Source organism: Budorcas taxicolor, chromosome 4, assembly GCF_023091745.1.
Source record: "Budorcas taxicolor isolate Tak-1 chromosome 4, Takin1.1, whole genome shotgun sequence".
Classification (NCBI taxonomy): domain Eukaryota; kingdom Metazoa; phylum Chordata; class Mammalia; order Artiodactyla; family Bovidae; genus Budorcas; species Budorcas taxicolor.
In genome coordinates, this window is record NC_068913.1 from 64,784,861 (window position 1) to 64,807,775 (window position 22,915).

General features: G+C 42.6%; 1 protein-coding gene across 1 annotated transcript in view; it reads right to left on the bottom strand.

Annotated features, from left to right (window-relative positions):
• The window catches only part of BMPER (BMP binding endothelial regulator), a 252,338-nt gene that overhangs the window by 208,995 nt on the left and 20,428 nt on the right, over positions 1 to 22,915 (bottom strand). The window contains exon 3 of the mRNA XM_052638900.1: positions 8,663 to 8,762. Coding sequence (XP_052494860.1) covers positions 8,663 to 8,762 — 100 coding nt within the window. The remainder of the gene's footprint in view (positions 1 to 8,662; positions 8,763 to 22,915) is intronic.

Genomic DNA, 22,915 nt, shown 5'->3' on the forward strand with positions numbered 1-22,915 from the left:
AGATTCTTTACCAAGCCACCAGGGAAGCCCATAATAAATATTGTAGTTGTTGTTGTTCAGTTGCTTAGTCATGGCTGACTCTTTGTGACCCCATGGACTACAGCACACGAGGCTTCCCTGTCCTTCACCAACTCCCAGAGCTTGCTCAAACTCATGTCCATTGAGACGATGATATCATACAACCATTTTGTCCTCTGTAGCCCCTTCTCCTCCTGCCTTCAATCTTTCCAAGCATCAGGGTCTTTTCTAATAAGTCAACTCTTGGCATCAGGTGGCCAAAGTATTGGAGCTTCACCATCAGTCCTTCCAATGAACACCCAGGATTGATTTCCTTTAAGATTGACTGGCTTGATCTCCTTGCAGCCCAAGGGACTCTCAAGAGTCTTTTCCAATACCACAGTTTAAAGGCTTCAATTCTTCAGCACTCAGCCTTCTTTATGGTCCAACTCTCACATCCATACATGACTACTGGAAAAACCATAGCTTTGACTAGATGGACTTTTGTTAGCAAAGTAATGCCTCTGCTTTTTAATATGTTGTCTAGGTTAGTCATAGCTTTTCTTCCAAGAAGCAAGTGTCTTTTAATTTCATGGCTGGAGTGACCATCTGCAATGATTCTGGAGCCCAAGAAAATAAAGTCTGTTACTGCTTTCATTGTTTCCCTATCTATTTGCCATGAAGTGATGAGACTGGATGCCATGATCTTAGGTTTTTGAATGTTGAGTTTTATTTTATTTGTTTATTCTGTCATTATTTAAAAGAATGAAATGTGGCTCCACATAATGATAGATAAACTATGAACACTAATTAAAAATGTTCCCAAATATACATCAGTACACAGGTAGACATAAACATAAGCATAATTTAATGTGGGAATTTTAAATTTCCCCAATTAATTTTTACCCAAATTTCTTAACAGACTGTTCAAGAAAAAATGTGCTGATAATATGCCTTCTCCCCAAGCTTTCCCCTATTAGAAGAATCAAAAAAACAAAAAGTAGTAACCCCAAAGATTCTTCAAAGGCCTCAAATGTGAAGTATGTTTGACAACTCGAATGACAAAAATAATAATATTTCTCAATGAAAAATCATCTTAGAAAGAAGAGGCATGTCATATATGATAAATCCACAGCAAACTTTATCCTCAATGGTGAAAAGTTGAAAGCATTTCCCCTAAAGTCAGGAACAAGACAAGGGTGCCCACTCTCACCACTACTGTTCAACACAGTTTTGGAAATTTTAGCCACAGCAATCAGAGAAGGAAAAGACATAAAAGGAATCCAGTTTGGAAAAGAAGAAGTAAAACTCTCACTGTTTGCAGATGACATGATCTTCCACATAGAAAACGCTAAAGACTTCACCAGAAAATTACTAGAGCTAATCAATGAATATAGTAAAGTTGCAGGATATAAAATTAACACACAGAAATCCCTTGCATCACTAACAATGAGAAAATGGAAAGAGAAATTAAGGAAACAATTCCATTCACCACTGTGATGAAAAGAATAAAATACTTAGGAATAAATATACCTAAAGAAACAAAAGACCTATATATAGAAAACTATAAAACACTGATGAAAGAAATCAAAGATGACACAAATAGATGGAGAACTATACCATGTTCATGGATCAAAGAATCAGTATAGTGAAAATGAGTATACTACCCAAAGCAATCTGTAAATTCAATGCAATCTCTATCAAGCTACCAATGGTATTTTTCAAAGAACTAGAACAAATAACTTCACAATTTGTATGGAAATACAAAAAACCTCAAATAGCCAAACAATCTTGAGAAAGAAGAATGGAACTGGAGGAATCAACCTGTCTGACTTCAGACTATACTACAAAGCTACAGTCATCAAGACAGTATGGTACTGGCACAAAGACAGAAAAATGGACCCACAGAACAAAATAGAAAACCCAGAGATAAATCCATGCACCTATGGACACCTTAGCTTTGACAAAGGAGGAAAGAATATATAATGGAGAAAAGACAATCTCTTTAACAAGTGGTGCTGGGAAAACCAGTCAGCCACTTATAAAAGAATGAAACTAGAACACTTTCTAACACCATACACAAAAATAAACTCAAAATGGATTAAAGATCTAAACTTAAGACCGAAGCTATAAAATTCCTAGAGGAGAAAGTAGGCAAAACACTCTCTGCCATAAATCACAGCAGGATCCTCTATGACCCACCTCCCAGAGTAATGGAAATAAAAGAAAAAATAAACAAATGGGACCTAATTAAACTTAAAAGCTTTTGCACAATGAAGGAAACTATAAGCAAGGAGAAAAGACAGCCTTCAGAATGGGAGAAAATAATAGCAAATGAAGCAACTGACAAACAACTAATCTCAAAAATATACAAGCAACTCCTGCAGCTCAATTCCAGAAAAATAAACGACCCAATCAAAAAATGGGCCAAAGAACTAAACAGACGTTTCTCCAAAGAAGACATCCAGATGGCTAACAAACACATGAAAAGGTGCTCAACATCATTCATTATCAGAGAAATGCAAATCAAAACCACAATGAGGTACCATCTCACACCGGTCAGAATGGCTGCCATCAAAAAGTCTACAAACAATAAATGCTGGAGAGGGTGTGGAGAAAAAGGAACCCTCTTACACTATTGGTGGGAATGCAAACTAGTTCAGCCACTATGGAGAACAGTATGGAGATTCCTTAAAATACTGGAAATAGAACTCCCATATGACCCAGCAATCCCACTGCTGGGCATACACACCGAGGAAACCAGAATTGAAAGAGACACATATACCCCAATGTTCATCACAACACTGTTTACAATAGCCAGGACATGGAGGCAACCTAGATGTCCATCGGCAGACAAATGGATAAGAAACCTATGGTACACATACACAATGGAATATTACTCAGCTATTAAAAAGAATGCATTTGAATCAGTTCTAATGAGGTGGATGAAACTGGAGCCTATTATACAGAGTGAAGTAACTTAGAAAGAAAAACACTAGAATAGTATATTAATGCATATATATGGAATTTAGAAAGATGGTAATGATGACCCTATATGGGAGAGAGCAAAAGAGACACAGATGTAAAGAACAGACTTTTAGACTCTGTCGGAGAAGGCAACGGTGGGATGATTTGAGAGGATAGCATTGAATCATGTATATTATCATATGTAAAATAGATCACCAGTCCAGGTTTGATGCATAAGACAGGGTGCTCAGGGCAGTGCACTGGGATGACCCTGAGGGATGGGATGGGGAGGCAGGTGGGACGGGGGTTCAGAATGGGGAACACATGTACACCCATGGCTGATTCATGTCAATGTATGGCAAAAACCACTATAATATTGTAAAGTAATTAGCCTCCAATTAAAATAAATATTTTTTTTAATTTTTAAAAAAAAAGAAATAAGAAGCATGTAAAATAGCCCGCCTTTCTTCATCTAGCCTGTATTCTAAATTCAGTTGATCCTATCATTTCAGTTCATCAGCCTGGGTTAAGATTTTGCAAAAATAGCATCATTCAAGTCTTGATTTATTGACAACTGTCAGTGCTTTCTACATATTGTTGAAAAAACATAAAAGTAATGTCTGGCTCTCAGCTAGGTTCTTTAAAAGGAGCCTGATACTATTTCTCACAAAACCACAGAAAGGGAGAGAAAAATTCCCGTTATACTATGGGAGAAATCCAGAACAGGAAAAACTTGGGACAGGAGTGTGCATGTAGCAGTCACAAGTAAATAACTGGTTACATGGGCAGTGTGGGGCAATGTGGCTATATAAGCAAGATTTTAAAGCAAAAAAAGCTATAGAGATATTTTTACAAAGCAAATAGCAAAAGAATAAGTACTATTTAATTTCATTTATGCTCAAAATCCTCCAAGCTAGGCTCCAACAGTATGTGAACCAAGAACTTCCAGATGTACAAGCTGGATTTAGAAAAGGCAGAGGAAGAACCAGAGATGAAATTGCCAACATCTGTTGGATCATAGAAAAGGCAAGAGAATTCCAGAGAAACATTTACCTCTGCTTCATTGACTATGCTAAAGCCTTTGTGTGGATTGCAACAAACTGTAGAAAATTCTTCAAGAGATGAGAATACAAGACCCACCTTACCTGCCTCCTGAGAAATCTGTATGCAGGTCAAGAAGCAACAGTTAAAATTGTATATTAACAATGGACTGGTTGGGAAAGGAGTACATCAAGGCTGTATATCGTCACCCTGCATATTTAACTTATATGCAAAGTGCATAATGTGAAATCCAGGGCTGGATGAAGCGCAAACTGGAATCAAGATTGCCGGGAGAAATATCAATAACCTCAGATGTGCAGATGACACCATCCTTATGGCAGAAAGCGAAGAGGAACTAAAGAGCCTCTTGAGGAAGGTGAAAGAAGAGAGTAAAAACCTGGCTTAAAACTCAACATTCAAAAAACGAATATCATGGCATCCGGTCCCATCACTTCATGGCAAATAGATGGGGAAACAATGGAAGCAGTTTATTTTCTTCAAAATCACTGTGGCTCCAAAATCACTATGGATGTTGACTGCAACCATGAAATTAAAAGACTCTTGTTCCTTAGAAGAAAAGCTATGACAAACCTAGACAGCATATTAAAAAGCATAGGTACTACTTTGCCATCAAACGTCTGTATAGTCAAAGCTATGGTTTTTCCAGTAGTCATGTATGGATGTGAGAGTCAGACCACAAAGAAAGCTGAACACCGAAGAATTGATGCTTTTAAACTGTGGTATTGGAGAAGACTCTTGAGAGTCCCTTGGACAGCAAAGAAATCAAATCAGTCAATCCTAAAGGAAAACAATCCTGAATATTCATTGGAAGGACTGATGCTGAATCTGAATTTCCAATACCTTGGCCATCTGATCTGAAAGAACTGACTCACTGGAAAAGCTTTGATGCTGGGAAAGACTGAAGGCAGAAGGGGACAACAGAAGGTGGGATGATTGGATGGCATCACTGACTCAGTGGACATGAGTTTGAGCAGATTCCAGGAGATGATGAAGGACAGGGAAGCCTGGCGTACTGCAGTCCATGGGGTCACAAAGGGTCGGACACAACTGAGTGACTGAACAATGACATATAAAATAAAACCACACGTACAAGATTACACATATATGTAAATGTTTGTACATGTAATAAACTGGAAAAGGTCTGGGAAAGACAATAAATTGATAACAATTGTTATTTCTTAGAAGATTCAGTTTTATAGAAAATACTTTATTCCTTCCTCCCCTGATGTTAAGTGGGAGAAGAAAATAAAACAGAAATAATACAATTTGATGGTGAGATGCCTACTGTGTGTGTGCTTAGTCTCTTCCATTGTTTCCAACTCTCTGTGACCCCATGGACTATAGGCCATCAGGCTCCTCTGTCTGTGGGATTCTCCAGACAAGAATACTGGAGTGAGTTGCCATGCCCTCCTCCAAGGGATCTTCCCTGACCTAAGGATCGAGCCTGCATTTCCTACATCTAATTGAAGAATCCACTGAAGGTGGATTCTTTACCCACTGAGCCACCAGGGATGCCTAAGATATCAACTAGGTAAACACCTTTACATGGGAAACAATACAGGAAAAATATATCAAATATCAACAATTATCTATTACTTTTGGGTGGTAAGATTATGAGTAATTTATTTTCTGTTTTTCCACAGATAAGCCTATTTTTAAAAGCTTCTTCTGTGAGCATATGTAACTATTCTAATCCAAAAAATATAAATAAACCAGTAGCTAAGAGCAAATACAACTGTGTTTCTTTAAACCCAGGAGACAAACATTGTATTATGGAATAGAAATTGAGAAAATAAAGGAGGCATCTTTAAGATCCCCCTCTAGAGCCTGATAGGTCAGATTTACTCAGGAGCTTCTATCAGGAAGTTCCCTCTTGAGGCAGGCTGAGGATTTTGACCTCTCCAGAAAGCCTTGACTTTACTGTCAGAATGAGAATTCAAGGGACTTCCCTGTGGCTAAGACTCTGTGCCCTGGGTTTAATCCCTGGTCAGAGACCTAGACCCCACATGCTGCAACTGAAAAAAGATTCTTCATGCCACAACTAAGACCCGGCACAACCAAACAAATTAATTAATTTTAAAAAATGGAGAACTCAGGACACTGAAGTCAATGGTCTATTCTTGGGTCCAGTTCCATTTGAAGAGCCTTATCTTAAGAGAAAAATGAATACTCAGGAAAAGTCTCCCTATCCCTTGGAAGATCAGGATGATGGGAAGGAAGAATGATGATAAAGGAAACAGCAGGACAAGAAAGGAGATCACACACTAGAGCAACCCAAGGTGGCCCCTGTCCCATGATAACAAGAGACAAACTGAAAGCCTTGGGCATGGTCCCTTCACACATTCTGCTTCCACCCTGTAGCGTCCAATTCCTCTCTCACTGCCGAGGCTGCCTTGCAAGAGGAAGCTGGCAAATCACCAGTTAAAAGATGGAGAATGAAATGGAAGAGGTTCTTTAAGGTGAATCAACAGTAAATCAGACACACATTAATTCAGCAATGTATTCTTCATTGTAACTACTTTATCTGACCATCAGCTTGGGAGATTCCTAAGAAATTACTATTTCAAGTCTTACATCCATAGCTCTCCGATGTCACGTGAGTAAAACATCTGACTCCCAACTCCGCAGGAAAGAGGTGAGAAGTAAATGACTGATTATTCCTACTCCAAAAGGCTTCAGAAAACGCATAGTTATAGTCAAGGCCATCAGGTATCTATAGAGTACCCACTATATTTATACTGAGAAATGCTTACACGCCAGACACTGTGCTAAACCCTTTGCTTCTTACCATTAGCTACCTCTCCAACACAATTGCTATCTTCGTTTAACAGGTGAGAGGATGCAGTAGAAAGAGGCTCCGTGTCTCTACTTGCTCAAGTGGAAACCTTGAGGTATTAGTTTCTCAGGCTGCTGTGACAAATTATCACAAGCTTGGCAGCTTAAGACAAGAGAAATCTATTCTCTCACAGTTTCGGAGACTAGAAGTTCCAGATGAAGGTGTTGGCAGGACCATGCTCCATCTGAAGATTCTGGGGAGGAAACCCCCTGGGCTTTTCCCAACTCTTGGTAGCCAGAGACATTCCTTGACTTGTGGCAACACAACTCCAACCTCTGCCTCATGTATTTATTTGTAGCCTTAAACATTATAGTTTACTCTTATAATTATAGTCACTCACAAACAATTAGGCATTAATTCTTGACATGTGGACTTCATATAATAGTGTGTGTTGAAAAGTTCAAACTCATAATTGAGTATAGAGACTTGGGGGTTGTCACTAGAAATGGCGCTTTAGTTTACCTGGTTTCTAAAGAACTGCTTTTGAGAGCTCTACAGAAGGGGCCCCTCTCTTGCTGCTCCAAAATTGCATTCTCTTCTGTGAGGGTAGAAATCACCAGATCAAGATCTCTTTCAGAGGTCCCCACCAAGGCTGCGTGTTAAATCCCCCAGGAGCTTTTCAAAAAGACAGAGGCTAAGCTTCTCTTCCCAGAGCAAGTGAATAAGGTGAACCTCAGCAACACAGCCCAGGCATTCACACCTGCTTCTCTCATTACACGGCCACCTCCTCTGTGTGTCTCTGTCTTCTCTTCATATAAAGACACCAGGCATAATATATTTGGAGCCACCCCTAATCTGGCATGACCTTAACTAATTATATCTCCAAAGATCCTGTTTCCAATTAAGGTCACATTCTGGGGTTCCTAGTGGATGTGAACTTTTGGGGAACACTCTGCAACCCAGGATGCATCTTTGGGGTGAGAAATCTTTTTGCAACCCAGGACTGTTGGATCTGGACTTGGCAGTGTGACTCCAGGGCCACATCCTGAAGCACTGTGCTCATTTTGACATCTTCAGGACCATACTACATACACTAGGCATCATCAGAGCAGGACCTGGCTCCTGTCCTGAGGAGCTGACAATCGACTGAACACAAACGAGACAATGAAGGAGAAAAATCACATCGTTGAAATGTCTGTGTGGCCTTCTGATGCCATGGAAACTTCGCTATGATGTGATGGATGACGGCTGGGGGACCCTGAGCACAGGCAGCATCTGGGCAGGTTGGGAGGAAAGACCTGAGTGAAGGCAGAAGCCAGGCTAGAAGAACAGGTTCTAGAGAGATGGGCATGCTGGGGAGTCACAGGAGACGGGGCGGAGAGTGGGGGGTGGCGGAATAAGAATATTTTAAGGATGTTTCAAAGACAAAAGGAAGAACTTCAGTTTAATTCAGAAGAAAAGACTCTAATAGGGACCAAAATGATATAAACTGGTCTTAAAGACTCCTCTGGCAGAGGTGGGCAGGGCAAGCTAGAGCCTGGAAAAACTGAGTGCTGAAACTTCTTGACAAAACAGGCTTGTGTGTGTGTGTACCAACATGCAGGGGCATCGTGTTCACATCTCTTCTAGGGCGGTTTAACAACTTGCCTCAGAAAATAGGCCAACGACGCAGATGCTCTCTATGCTTTCATCCCCCACTAGGAGATTCCTCCTTACCACCAGCCCCTCAACACTCACTCGCATCCCTCCTGACGCCCCCTTGCATCCCAGCTAAAAGCTCAATGAATAGAAAGGTGAGAGGAAGAGAAATAAAAACGCCTGCAGGAACAGCCAAAAAAAGGCAGCCAAGACATAAATCACCTTTGCACCGCTCGCAACAGGCTCCCCTCTGCTTGATGGCCAAGGCACAGTCTCTGGACAACACTGGGCACTTCTCTCTCTTACAGGTCACTTCCTTGTTCTAGGCAAAAAAAAAAAGAGACAAGACACATTTGAAATCAGCTTCAAACAGAATCCCCAGAATCCTAGCACACAGTTGAGCCTTTCCCAGCTTCCGTCTTCCTATCTTGCCTTCATCTTCACGAGACGACTCTGGGATAGCCAACGAGATTTTGCTCTTTTGGGAGCGAATGTATCCATCCAGGAACAGATTGAGATTAGAGGCAGATGAACAGGATGGAAAGTCCGTTCTTGACCAGCCAGTTTAACATAAATAACCAAACTCCGAGAGAGAGAAGCTTTCTTTTGCTCTACCATTTCTTTCTGGTACACACTATAGAAATGATAATATTTGTGTAAATCATATTTTGCCCATTGAGCTACCTGGGCCAGGACTGCATTGTGAGAACAAAAATATTTGCACACGGCCGTCCAGCTATCCTTAATAGTAGAGTGCATTAACATGCAGCAATCTAAAGTTCCAACTCAAATAATGACAAAGTTGAGTATTGAATCGGCTCAGTAAGAGAAAAAATAATATTCCCCATGCCAAGCAGAGACACAGGCGTCAGTGTTTTATAGCTGTGGGACAGCTGTACTATATTAGCACTTATGCTAATGAAAGTGTGGTGAGTATTTGCATCTTCAGTTTTATCCAGAAAGGTTAGCTGTTAAAATGACTTTGAGAAGATCCAAATATGATACATTACCTGTTTGCAGAACAAGATGCACATGAATCAAAAATACTATGTCACAACACTTCAACAAGACTGGGACTGGAAAAGTGTCTACTAAATGCTAGGTGAATAATCATTCTTATTAAATTCCTGGGAGATAAATATTATCACTCTCTCATTTATGCACAGGAAAATTGCTGTTCCGAGTAGCTCTGACTTTTTGAAGATCATATAATTTTGCAATCATAGAGGTGGATTTCAAAATTGAGCTCACAAACGTACACAAGGCCCACCTCCTACCCTGAGTTAAGGCTGGAATGACCACATTCATCACCTGATTTGGGGACAGACTAGAGAGGAGCAACTGACCAGCTCTCTTACCTTGAGGTGAACACTTCTGGAACATGTGCAGGAGACTCAGCCCTGACAAAGACCTTGGGAAGATTTACAAGTGTAACCAGTAGCCTTCAAAGTCAAGAGACTAAAGAAGATCTCCAGTTCTATTCTAGCACCAAGGAGAGATGTAAGGAGTGTCTGTAACTGTCTGAGTGTGTGTGTGTGTGAGAGAGAGAGGGGGGGTGGGAGGGGATGGTATGTTGGCGGCTGGGAATCCAAGTTCAGCCTATACACGAAATTCCAGCTCTAAATCAGTGCTAAGATGAAACAGTCTCAACTCCTGTTGCTACAGTCTCAATCTTGCTGAAGTGTTGTAACATACTATTTTTGGTTCACACGTATCTTGTTCTACAAACAGGTAATGCATCATATTTGGATCTTCTCAGAGTCATTTTAACGGCTAACCTTTCCAGATAAAACCAAAGATACAGATGCTCACCACACTTTCATTAGCATGAGTGCTAATATAGTGCTTCTCTCCAATCCCCTGGGAGTTGCAGAGCCTCTCAAGGCACTCCCAGGGTCTAATTCTAAAATGAATCCAGACTGTCATCTCCTCCCTTTCTGAATGAGCAGACCCCCTGAGAGTCTGGGAACTCCACACTCTCCAGCTCACCCATCACCTCTCCCCTAGAGTGAGGTACATGGAGCCTGGGGATGGGTGGGCCCCTGCCATCCCAACAGCTCTATTTCTACACGGTCTTGTCTCAGTACCCTGATGGCTTTGCAAGGCCCCTGACTCATGGGAATAATAAGCCCACCCCAACCAATGTTACTCAAACATTCCCACTGGATGCCACACACAGAAAATGACCATCATTTCCAAGGCCAATTGTAAACACTCGGATGGGGTCATCCCAGGATGTGCCTGGCCACTGAAAGAGTGAGCATCAGTCTTCAGGCATTGTACCCATTCCTGCAAGGCTGGTAGGCAGACTTCTAGTTTTCTCATTTATTGGTTATTGGTGTCTGATCATAAGGTGTGGTTGAGCTAAGTAATCCAGTCTCCTTTTCTTTCCCCATTTTTGGCGTCTGTTGTGTGATAAGAATTCTCATAGAGAATCTCACCAACTCCTTAAAACACTATGAGGCAGTGACTCTCAGCCTGGGCTGCTAATCAGAATCCGTGCACAGTTCTTCAGGAAGCCTGGCACTGTCTCCCAGCCCCTGAAGCTCAGATCTGATTTCTCTCAGGACCAGGCTCCCCAGATAATTCCAGCGTGCAGCCCAGGCTGAGAACCACTGCCACAAGAAGAGTGCTCTTCCTGCTGCAAGAACTGGGTGGGCTCAGGAGCTGTCCACAGTCCCAGAGTGACCGGCTGACTCCAACCTGAACCCAGATATCCTGGCTCCGAGCAGGGCAAAGCTCCTTCCCTCACCCTCTCTGTTTCATAATACAGGTGGCAGCATGACTCACTGTCAGTCTCAGCCCTGCAATTTATGTTTATACTTTCTTCTTAAATTACAAATGTAATACATAGTTATGGTCACCTTTCAAATTAAAGAAGTATTTTTTAAAAAAATTATAGGGACCTTTAACCACCACCAAAGTGATCGAGAACATCGATCAGGTATGTACGCTGCTCGGCATGATGAACACTGACTTAGTTTCACAAACAGCAGTTACACAAAACCATAGTTTTGATACCAGATGTCCCCAGCCAGGGCATTACCTCAGAGCATCTGTTAAATCGGCTTTATGCATTCAGCAAACCTGGCTGCAGCCTTAAGGAAAAGTCACCCCAAGTGCATCTCCTCTCTGAAAGGAAAACTCCTTAGACACAAGCAATTAAAAATTCTAAGGGTAGTCAGGGTGCATGTGAAGTCAAAATTTGGGATCTAATGAACAGGAAGACACATACTCTTACATGTCAGAACTCTGCTAAATTAGAAACCCAGCAGGCAGTCAAAAAACATAGATCCAAGATCCACAATAAATAGCTTGTAATTACAGTTCAGCACAAAAGTTATTTCAACCAGATGGTTTGTAGAGTCACATCTGGAATTTTTTTGTGTATACATACACACACACACACAGAACAAACCTAAACCTTAGCTGTAGGTTTAGGGAGTTTTCCCCCACTTCGGATAACACTTGGGAGGTTTTTTTTATTTTCTACCAAGGGTCATGTAGGTACAGAGCTGCCAGATCTGATCATTTCCCTGTTGTCTGGTTGCGTGGATGCGGAGCACAAGCCCAGATTCCCAGGCCCTCCAAGAAACAAAGAAAAACTTCAGAGAATCGCTGGTGAAAGGCTGATTCCTCCATCCCCTTAACTGAGTCCGGCAGCTACAGAGTAAATTCAAGCACAGGTTAATTAAGACCACTCACTTTGCTTTCCCTGATTTCGCCAAGGGACAAAAACACTGGTCTTCAAGCCAGCTGCTCTGGTAAGAAGGGGTACACACACAAAGCCGTACCTTCAAGACTCCCTCTCCATTGGCCACCCCATCGCACGTGCACCAAGTGTCCTCTGTTCTTACTCAAGATCACGGCTCATTCAGTTCCTTTTCTCATTCGAGAAATGTTTTCTGTTACTGATTCATGCTTCCCAAACACTTTCTATGTATCAGGCTCTGTGCTAAGAGCTGCATATGCATTATTTCACAAAAAAATCCACATCATCCCCATTTTACAGCTAAGGAACCAGAGTTAGCCAGCTTGCCCAGGCCCCACAAGAGGCAGATCTGGAGTATTGGTTTGGCCCCAAAGTTCGTTCAGGTTTTTCTGTAACATCGTATGGAACATTGGTTGGGGTGGGCTTATTATTCCCATGAGTCAGGGGCCTTGCAAAGCCATCAGGGTACTAAGACAACAAGACCATGTAGAAATAGAGCTGTTGGGATGGCAGGGGCCCACCCATCCCCAGGCTCCATGTACCTCACTCTAGGGGAGAGGTGATGGGTGAGCTGGAGAGTGTGGAGTTCCCAGACTCTCAGGGGGTCTGCTCATTCAGAAAGGGAGGAGATGACAGTCTGGATTCATTTTAGAATTAGACCCTGGGAGTGCCTTGAGAGGCTCTGCAACTCCCAGGGGATTGGAGAGAAGCACTATATTAGCACTCATGCTAATGAAAGTGTGGTGAGCATCTGTATCTTTGGTTTTATCTGGAAAGGTTAGCCGTTAAAATGACTCTGAGAAGATCCAAATATGATGCATTACCTGTTTGAAGGCATGCACTTAAATGTTCCACCAGCTATTTCCTAGGCATTCGGGATACTAACAAGAACTAAAGAACATCACAGTTTCAAGGCCCCAGGGGAGACTGGTGCCTTGCAGGTGGTACCACAAACATGAAGTGAGCACACTGACAAGAGCTGAATAACTCCGAGGTGCTGTGTCATCACCAACCATGACAAGGTCCACAAACACCAGCTTGTTTCTGATAACAAAGAAAGATGCACTATTTTGGACATGGATAGTTATCTGTGCCTATCACATCGCTGATGGCTAGGCTCATATCTCCAAGTAAATATTCCCCAAGATTTCAGCTTGAATTTGACTCTTCCCAAATCTACGCCACAGAAATGGTGGTAAACATGCAGTGGAGGAAAATGTCAGAAGATTTTTAAAAACCCAACCTAGCCCATGCCTAAGGATAACAAACCTCATCACATTTTTCATTCTCAGTCTCTGTCTCCCCATGTTTTCCACTTTCTAGGATCAGCAAGCCTGTCATTTACCTGTTGTCAAAGGCATCTGTTTGCATTAATGCCTTCTTTTGGAAAGACCAAATGTATCAAAACTCAAAACACAGCCTCTGGAAGCACATGAAATGAAGTGCCAACAAACAAACATTAAAGAGGGGCATAGGGAGTAAAAAGGGAAAAAAATTACATGGCTGGCAACAAAGCTCTATAAGGATGCAAGCCAAACCACAGCTCTGGCCACAGCCAAGTTCAAACAGGACTTCAGCAGCCAGCTTGCTGTGTCTAAGATCTGCCACTAGATGGCAGCACAGAGTACCCTGGGCTTAGAAACGTGGCCAGGAGACCTGCCAGTGCCTCCTGAGCATTTTTCAGTGTCTGGTGTGCAGGGAAATCATCTCTCACTGATTTGGGCTGGGGGGGGGGGGGCGGAGAGGAGGTTAGAGAAGACAGCAAATCGCCATTGTGAGAACTTCCTGTTTGCTTTTCTCAACGAGAAAAAAAAAGTTTTTGAGATGCTTTTTTTTAATTTCAAGCCTATGTCTTGAAGATATTTTTTTTTTCTAAGATTCTTCCAGTCCCAATCCTATTATGGACTATGGGAAGTCCATACCTGACCTTTCATTTATATTTAAAAATAATAATGAAATAAAAATCTGAAGAAGAAAACACAGCAGCTGATATGATAGAGCGATCAAGGAGAAATGTCAGCTGGCAGATGCTGTATTTCTAGACTATGAAATGGCAACACATATTTCTTGAAATAAGAAGGAAAATGAAAGTACTGGGTGCCTTGCCTGCTGATCCTCCTGTGATTAGCTATACTAGGGAGGTGGCAGGCCATCCAGAAGATGGTGTGATTTTTCCCTCCTTTCCTGTCTTTTATGAAAGCAAAGCCTGCCTTTGAGGCAAACAGCTGTCATTTGGCGAACTCACAAATTCTAAGGGCCAGATCCTTTTTCAGAAAATCAAGAAGGCTGTGAAGTTGTAATATTTTTTTCTGCCCCAAGTGAACAACAAAATATGTCAATAAGGTACATGGGCCAGGTAGTATCATTAGAGTAGTATCATTCTATCATAGGTAGAATTCTCTTTCCTAAATTAGAAACTCTCCAGATTACCAAAAGACAAAAACACTGGTTTCCAAGTAAGCCTCTTTGGTGAGAAGGGGGACATACAAAGCTGTGTCTTCAGGACTCCCTTTCCACTGGCTGCCTTATCCCACAGGTACTAAATGTCCTCTGCTCTTGGTGGAGTCTGGAGTCTGTCCCCGCCAGACTACGCTACCCTACCCTGCATGTGTGCACACACTCTCTGTCATTTCATCACTGTAGCCTTATTTAGGGAGGGGATGGAGCCCCTATTAAAATACAAATATCTATGGGGCTAGACTCATATTGACTCTGACTAAGGCATTCCCTCTGTCATCAGCTCCAGTCAGGGGACATATGTCCAGGACAGTGACTTGGAGAAGGAGAGGAGGGACAGTTCTAAAGTAGCCAAACCAAAGATATGGTCCATGTGGCATTGGACCCAGTGCTATGGGAGGGAGAAAGAAACCACGTAGCAAGCTTCCTTTCTCTGCTCCAGAAATCTCCTGGAGGAAACGAGACACCAGACATGAGCAGGATCACAAAACACTGCAGTGTAACTTCTGGCCCCAAGTGAGAATTACAGAAGAGAATTCCACCTTGACTCAAAAGCCATCATGGATGGTGAGCACAAACAAGACACTTTGACCCTTAATCAAATTCTCTTTATTAGAGAACTTGTTTGAATTGCACACACAGTAGTGTTGCGCTATTTGAGAGTCTTAAAATTGCTCACAGAGGAAATTTTTTTAAGGGATACAGATGTCTTCTGTCAAGTTTCCCAAGGAAGAAGGTGATCCAACATCAGCGCATGTATTCTCCTTGGAATTCCAAGTCTTCACACACATGTGGTCAAAGAGGTCAACTTTTCCTAGAAGTGCCCCCACTGTAACTCAATTCCAGCTCCAAAAGAACCAAAAAGGAATTTTATGGTACGTTTGCACACCGGTCACAATTTCTCCTAGGCAATATTATAAAACGTCTCATAAACAGAAGAATAATACTTTATGTTTACATAGCACTTTTCTTCTAAAGAGCTCTGCAGACATTATTTCATTAATCCTCACAGGTTTCCTAAGATTTGCAGACGGAGGAATGGCACACAATGAAGTTAAGTGTCTCAGGTCCCTCAAAGAGCTAGCTAGCAGTGAACTTGGGAAGAAAACCTGGTTCCCAGACTGGGATTAAGGGGCCAGCCAAGGAGGTTAGTTGCTAAGGCACAGCATTAAACTTTATGAGTGTATCATATTAAAATTAGGTTAGCTCCTACATGACTGTTGAGAGTTTAGGACTAGATTAGTATGTAGTTGAGCGAGTCTGGAAATTTTCTGGAAAGACAGGCCACCTGGGTCGGACACGTGAGGGCTCCTGTTCCCTGCCCTGTTAGAAGGTAACCTGTGAAAGATGCCACAGAAGAGATGGGTCAAACCTCAAATAAACAGACCTAACTGCAAAAATTACAGTTCTAGAATGCAGAGACACAGAAAGAAACTGAAAGAAAAGACCCGGGGTTGGGGGTTGGGGGGTAGGTATCACTGATACCTGGTTTTGATCATTGAAAAAGTGAAGTGATTCCCTCTCCAGAACATACAATCTGGGAAAATCGTGCAAGCTAGCATGAGCCTCTGAGAGGAGACAACACAAGTTTGTACCTGCTCCAGCCGGGCTCCTCTGGATGAAATCTGTTCTTAATCTCTGAGAAAAGAATCACTGGAAGGTGAGGGAGACTGAGATAGCTCAGTGGTTGCCAATGGCAATAGTAAACTTGATCGATGATTTATTATTTTAATTAAGCTTGGACTTGCTCGTTCTTTGTTACTGACAGTACAATTGATTTCATAACTCTTGCACCAAAAGAGCTAAGAGGGGGGAAAAAAAAAAAAAAAAAGGCAATTTGGTCCACCCCAAAGTCTTAGTGTACAAGTACGAGGCTCCAGGGCTCCAGACCATGTTTCTCAGCTCAATGAACGTTGAAAAAACACCAACACAACCATTTTTAAGGTGAAGAAAGTGTGTTCAACAGGGAAAATGAACCAAACTTCCCAGCCAAGAAGAGGCTGGACACATCCAAGGTCAGTAGAGGCGAGGGGTGTCAATGGCCCTTGCTGTTAATGTAAAGTAACATTTCCAGATTTTTCTGAATGCCCCAACCCCCACCACTTTTGCAAATCCCTTCACTATCAAAAGCCAGAGCTGACTCATCTCTAACGAAATTCTATGAAGTGGCAGTAAGTTTTCCAGGCAGACTGCTGAACTATTAAGAATAATAGCTCCTGACATTTATAGAAAACCTATCATTTGCTAGATCGTGCTGAACATGCTTTGTGTATTATGTCCTTTTTAACCCTCACAACAAACCTAAAGAATGCACTGATTTACCCCTATTTTATGGGTAAAGCTGGGGCTCAGAGAGGTTATTTTTTATTAGTTTTTATTGGAATATAGTTACTTTACAATGTTGTGTTAGCTTCTGGCTGTACAGCAAAGTGAATCAGTCATCCATATACATTTATCTACTATTTTAAATTTCCTTCCCAATTAGTTCACCACAGAGCATTGAGTAGAGTTCCCTCTGCTATACAATAGGTTCTCCTTAGTTATCCATTTTATATGTAATTGTGTATATTCAGAGAGGTTAAAAGGCTCACCCAGCTTCACATAGCTGCAGCAGGGATTCAAACCCAGGTCTCGCTGAAATCAGAATCGGTGATTTCATTGCTATACCAGCTTGCCTGGTTTAGAGGTTAAGATGAGCCATCTCTTCCTTGCAGCCAACACATTTAAATGTGTGCCTTTGTTAAGCACTTCCCCATTTTAAGACCATTACAAACCTTAGTTTATGATTCTGTTTTGAACACAAGAGTAAAAATAGTGCCTTGTAGAAAAAATAGATTAAGGCTCTGACTTAAAAACTCAAAACAAGTGTCAGCCTCTGAGTGCCCTGTCATTTGCAAGTGAGACCAGAGCCCGGACCAAAATCCTCCAAGTCCTCTGGTTTCTTTCGTGATTTGGGGGCGCAGGGACAGAGTGCTCCTCTCCCAGGAGGCTGGCAGCATCCCATAGCCATACTTTTGGAGTCTTTACATGAAAGCATCTTGCAAGAATATAGTTTTGGAGACTTAATGTGAAAGCATCTTGCAAAACATCTCACAATTCATTGCACTCCATCTGGGAGTGTTATTCTTTCTGCCTCTAGTCTAGGCTCAGCAAGCCTTTACCCCAGAGACCTGGACCCTGGCAAAGGCGGCCTTCCCCAGCCCAGCTAACGGCTCAAACTCTGAACAAAGCTGCCCTTGAAGCCCAGCCATTTAAAAGACTTTATGAAGTCCACTGGGGCCCCCCGATTATTTTGCAACAAGTCATATCCCATGAAGAAATTCACTTCTCTGCAACACACAACAGAGGGAGATTAAAGAAAAAGGCAGAGGGGGTGCAAGGGGCTGGAGAAAAGAAGTAAGACCCCCTGTTGTTCTGTCTGGCCAGAATCGTGTCTTTTAGTGCCCATATCCTCTACCAGGACGATGTTCTGATGATATATGGCCCTAATACATCACTAAATGACAGTATTCTCCTGATACTGTACCTTGAAAATATGACACGTGCCCGCAGAAGCAGCAGGGGATTAATAAGGAGGCCCTTTTTATATTTAACTTACCTAACATTTCAATTCTATTTTAATGGGCTTTAGTTTGTTGGGGGGATTGTTTGGGGGTCCTAAGCTGTTTAAAGATTTAGGTCTGGCTTTTTTTTTTTTTTGAGGGGGGCACCTTTTCAAGGACCTCTCAGAACAAAGAGAAACAAGCCATTAGACTGTCCCAGCCACTCAAGTACAGCTCTGATTTAAAACAGGGCAGTGTCAAACAGCTCCTCATTCTGTTTAATCATATTTTGAAATAGGACCAAAGCATTAGAGAAGGCAGAAGACAAAAGAAATAACCACCAAATAAAAATAGTAGCCCAAAGAAAGTAGCACTGCCTGGTTTTTATTAGACTGTACGTCGTATAAGCAAGGGATCTGCTGGCAGCACCACATTAATGTAACTGGAGTGGATTGAGCACAGAGCAGCCAGTGACTGAGTGCAGGGCACCCCGTCACAGATGCAGCTCTGGGACACCACTCAGGCTCCCAGAAGCAGACCGGAAAATCAGAGGGTGGGCTGACTGCGTCCTCTTCTACCAGAGAACAGGAGCCAGGCATGAGACCTTAGCGGAGTGACTGTCAGCATCCTTTATGTGGTCCACATTCCCAATTCAAATGATGAACCTATGACGGATTTTAGATAGTGTATTAAAAAGGAAAGACATCACTTTGCTGACAAAGGTCTGTCTAGTCAAAGCTATGGTCCTTCCGGTAGTCATGTACAGATGTGAGAGTTGGACCATAAAGAAGGCAGAGGGCCAAAGAATTGATGCTTTCAAAATATGGTGCTGGAGAAGACTCCCAAAAGTCCCCTGGGCAACAAGGAGATCAAACCAGTCAATCTTAAAGGAAATAAACCCTGAATATTCATTGGAAAGACTGATGCTGAAGCTGAAGTTCCAATACTTTAACCACCTGATGTCAAGAGCTGACTCACTGAAAAAGATCCTGATGCTGGGAAAGATTGAAGGCAGAAGCAGAGGGGGACATTAGAGGATGAGATGGCTGGACGGCATCACCCATTTAATGGACGTGAACTTGGGCAAACTCTGGGAGATGGTGAGGGACGAGGAGGCCTGGCGTGCTGCAGTCCATGGGGTTACAAAGAGTCAGACATGACTTAGAGACTGAACGACAACAATTCCTGAGTCTACCTTTTTCTCCTCAAAATCAAAAGGGATTCAAACAGCTGGGATGCAGGATGAAGTTGGGGCTGCAGAGAAAGCATCCACAGACGGTCACTATGGGAAGAAGCCAGTGCTTCCCAGGGTGAAGGGGAACAGAGGCTGCAGAGGAACACAGTCTCGTGCACAAGTGGCCCAGTTGCCTTTCCCAGCATCTCCGACTATATTGCACGACGGGCGCCCTTCAGCACATGACAAGTAATAAATGAGCTTTTTCTCTGACCCCCTCCCCTAAAACACAAAAAAGGGAAGGGCGTGAGATTCTAAGAATATTTTTATGCCTTTCTGGTGAGTTCTTTTGAACTAGCAAGAAGGTGGGGCATCCAGCCCCAACAACCAGCGGGATCTTCATCAGAGGGCATCATCAGAGGCATTAGCCAGGCTTCTCAGTCTTGGGACCAGGTGTTGCCTAGGCCAGCAGGGGCACTGGAGGAAGCAAGGTGTGAGGGTTCAGGAGTTAAAGACAACAAGAAAATCGGAGTCACTTCCATGGGAAAGTTCATGATATGGAGTTAAGGAAGGCTACCTGGAGATATTCTTTCAGCAGCCCCTTTTCTGACTCACCACAATATAACAAGCTGGGTTCCCTGGCTACCTAAAGAAACTGCGACCTCAAGGGACCCTTTTAATTGTACACATAGATGATTGTCTGGGCAATGGAAAGTGAACGCATCCAAAACATGAAACTGAGTAAATGTCTTAGGCCCCGGCTGTGTCCTGCCGGCATGTTTGGTGGTGACAAACCACTTATTCTCAGGACCAGCTTTGGAGGGCTGTCACCCTCTTGTCAGCAGGAATCTCTGCCTGGGTCTTCTACCCGCAGTGAGTGGGACTCACCAGGTCCGCATTCGCCCCTCATTCCTGTGGGTCAACGGCAAGCCACTGAGCTGATTTTTCACAGAAGAGAACAGAAGATTTTCCACAGGTTGCCCATGAAAGTCCACGTGCTGTGAGGAGCTACAGAAATACCTAACCTCGACAAGTAAATGGAGCTGACATCACAGGGAACAGGCAGGGCAGAGGAACTGCTCACAGCCCATCTGTCATCTTGACAAAGTAACTTTCTGGTCACTAGTGAGACACTTTTAAAGACATCTTTACAATTGACCTTGACCATCAGCAATCACAGAGGCTTTCAAAGGGACCCCTGGGATGCAGGCATTAGAGCTGGTTCCTGCCGTCCTGCCTGAGGATAACAGTGAAGGCTGTCTGATGCATCAGGTGCTGGAAACATCCTTGCTCCTGGACTATATTCACTCTGGTGCTGAGGGCAGAGGGTGTCCAGTTAGCCCGAGGAATGTCAGGCAGAGCAACAAGGGGACAGGAGCCCTCTGGCCAGATGGAAATTCACAAAACTGAGAAAGTGAGTCTCAGACAGCATCCCTCATCTGAAAGCAAGCGTGTGAGCTGGGGATGGTCTGACTCATTCACCAGGGCCATTAACAGCCTGTTCTCGTCACCAAGTCTTCCCCAAGGGCCACATGCAGATGTCAGAAAGAACTGGAGAAGCCACAGATTTATTTCATAGGTTTAGAATGCAATTTTAATTCACTGGCTTCCACTTTCAAACTCATGAAACAATCAATGAATGCCAATTTTGCATATAATCCATTTCTGATTAAGGTGTTATGAAGAAATAAAAGTGACTGGTCACCCATAACATAAACTGGTCACCATTAACATAAACTTGTTGCTAAAAGGACTCACAACGCATGCTTCATTTTAAAAAAGAAATGACTGGCCATGATTATTACCCTTCTGGTTTCTCTTAAAGATTTCATCTTAAGACAGCTTCTCTGAAGCTTTAACATCTAAAATAAGACAAAAATGTCAACAGAAGACAAACGGCCTTTAGAAAATGTGACATCGTGGCTACAAACTTGGATTTTTCTGCAGGTTAAATGTTGGCTCCACAGATTCAAACTATCTGACTAAAAATGCATGAGTTTATTTAACAGATATTGTTGAGCCCCTGTGGTGGGCCAGGCACTGTGCCAGGTTTTTGCTGAGAATAGAACATATGAATCAGATCTATCCTCTGCCCTGGAAGAGATTCCAGTCCAAGAGGGAGAGGGGCCAGAGCACAAACACAGCAGAAGCACCTCACATGTTGCAACATGAGTGGACACAGGGCAGTCATGAGTTAGTTCAGAAGACGTGAAGGTCTGTTTCAACCAAACTCCATTGCCATAAACCCCCAGAGATCATCCAAACCCTCCTGGTTCTTCAGAACATACGTGGGCCCCTGAATGAGCCTCCAAAAAGCTTTGTTATACAATTATCTCACTGAGACAATTCAATCTATCTATGTTAGACCCTTGAAATCGGACAACCCACAAAAGGGATCTCCTTCAATGATGCCATTCCAGTGCCCTCCAAAGTAGGTGCAGCAACATGGCTGGGCACCACCAACAGAAAAGCAGCCCATCTTATGCATATTATGGGAAATGCTTTGTCACTTCTCTCTTGCTCTATGAAACTGTAAAGTTTAACACCCTTTGCTAGTCTTTCTTCCATCATATATTTTAAGTAAACTGTTAAATACCAACATACTGAATTTTAATTTACATTCCCAAACCAATCATTATTATGTCACCAAGTATAAGCAGTAACGCCCTGTGTGCTGTGCTCAGTCGCTTCAGTTGTGTCTGACTCTTTGCAACCCTGCAGCCTGCCAGGCTCCTGTCCATGGGACTCTCCAGGCTCCAATACTGGCATGAGCTGCCATGCCCTCTTCCAGGAGATCTTTTCTTGTTCCAGGGAGGGATTGAACTTGCATCCCCTGCATCTCCTACACTGCAGGTAGATTCTTTACCATGAGCCACTGGGGAAGCCCATGAGCAGTAATACTTATTTTTAAAACCACTTTTCTAAGGCACACATTTTATTTTCCAGTTATTATTGCCTATTATATATTTTACTATAATTTTAGTTGGTTCATTGGAGATAGCTTTTCAGCTTTGTCTGTGTATTGGTACAATTTCCCCACCATCTGACTTGATATGTGGAGTAACGTGAGCCATGAATATGGCAAGCTCTCAATATAGAAAAAGCAGAGTTTAGAGCAGAAAGGAAAATACATAACTTACCCTGAGGAAGAGAAATAATGAGTTTTATCTTCAAATTACTAAACCAAAATATTAAAGACAACTAATTGAATTAATTAAAGACTAATTAATTCAATTTAATTGAACCAAAAAATTAAATTTAAATAAATTAAACACAGCATATACTTAGTCATCCAACAGGTATGCTGTGGAGGGGACCAATGCTGGAGGGGACCAGCAGTGGTCCAGGCCCTGGGGTACAGCGTGACTAGAGAGTCCACAGCCTCCAGAGCTGACATTCAGTAGGGAGACCTTCAGGAAACAAAGATGTGCGAGATACAAGGGATACTCATAAGGGCTATGGAGAAAACGAAGCAGGACAAGGGAAAAGAATGACAGGCTGTGTACTTCAGGGGTGAGAGGTCAGAAAAAAGGCCCTCAAATAAGAAAGCATTTCTCCAGAGGTGAGAATGAAGAAATGAGAATGTGTAA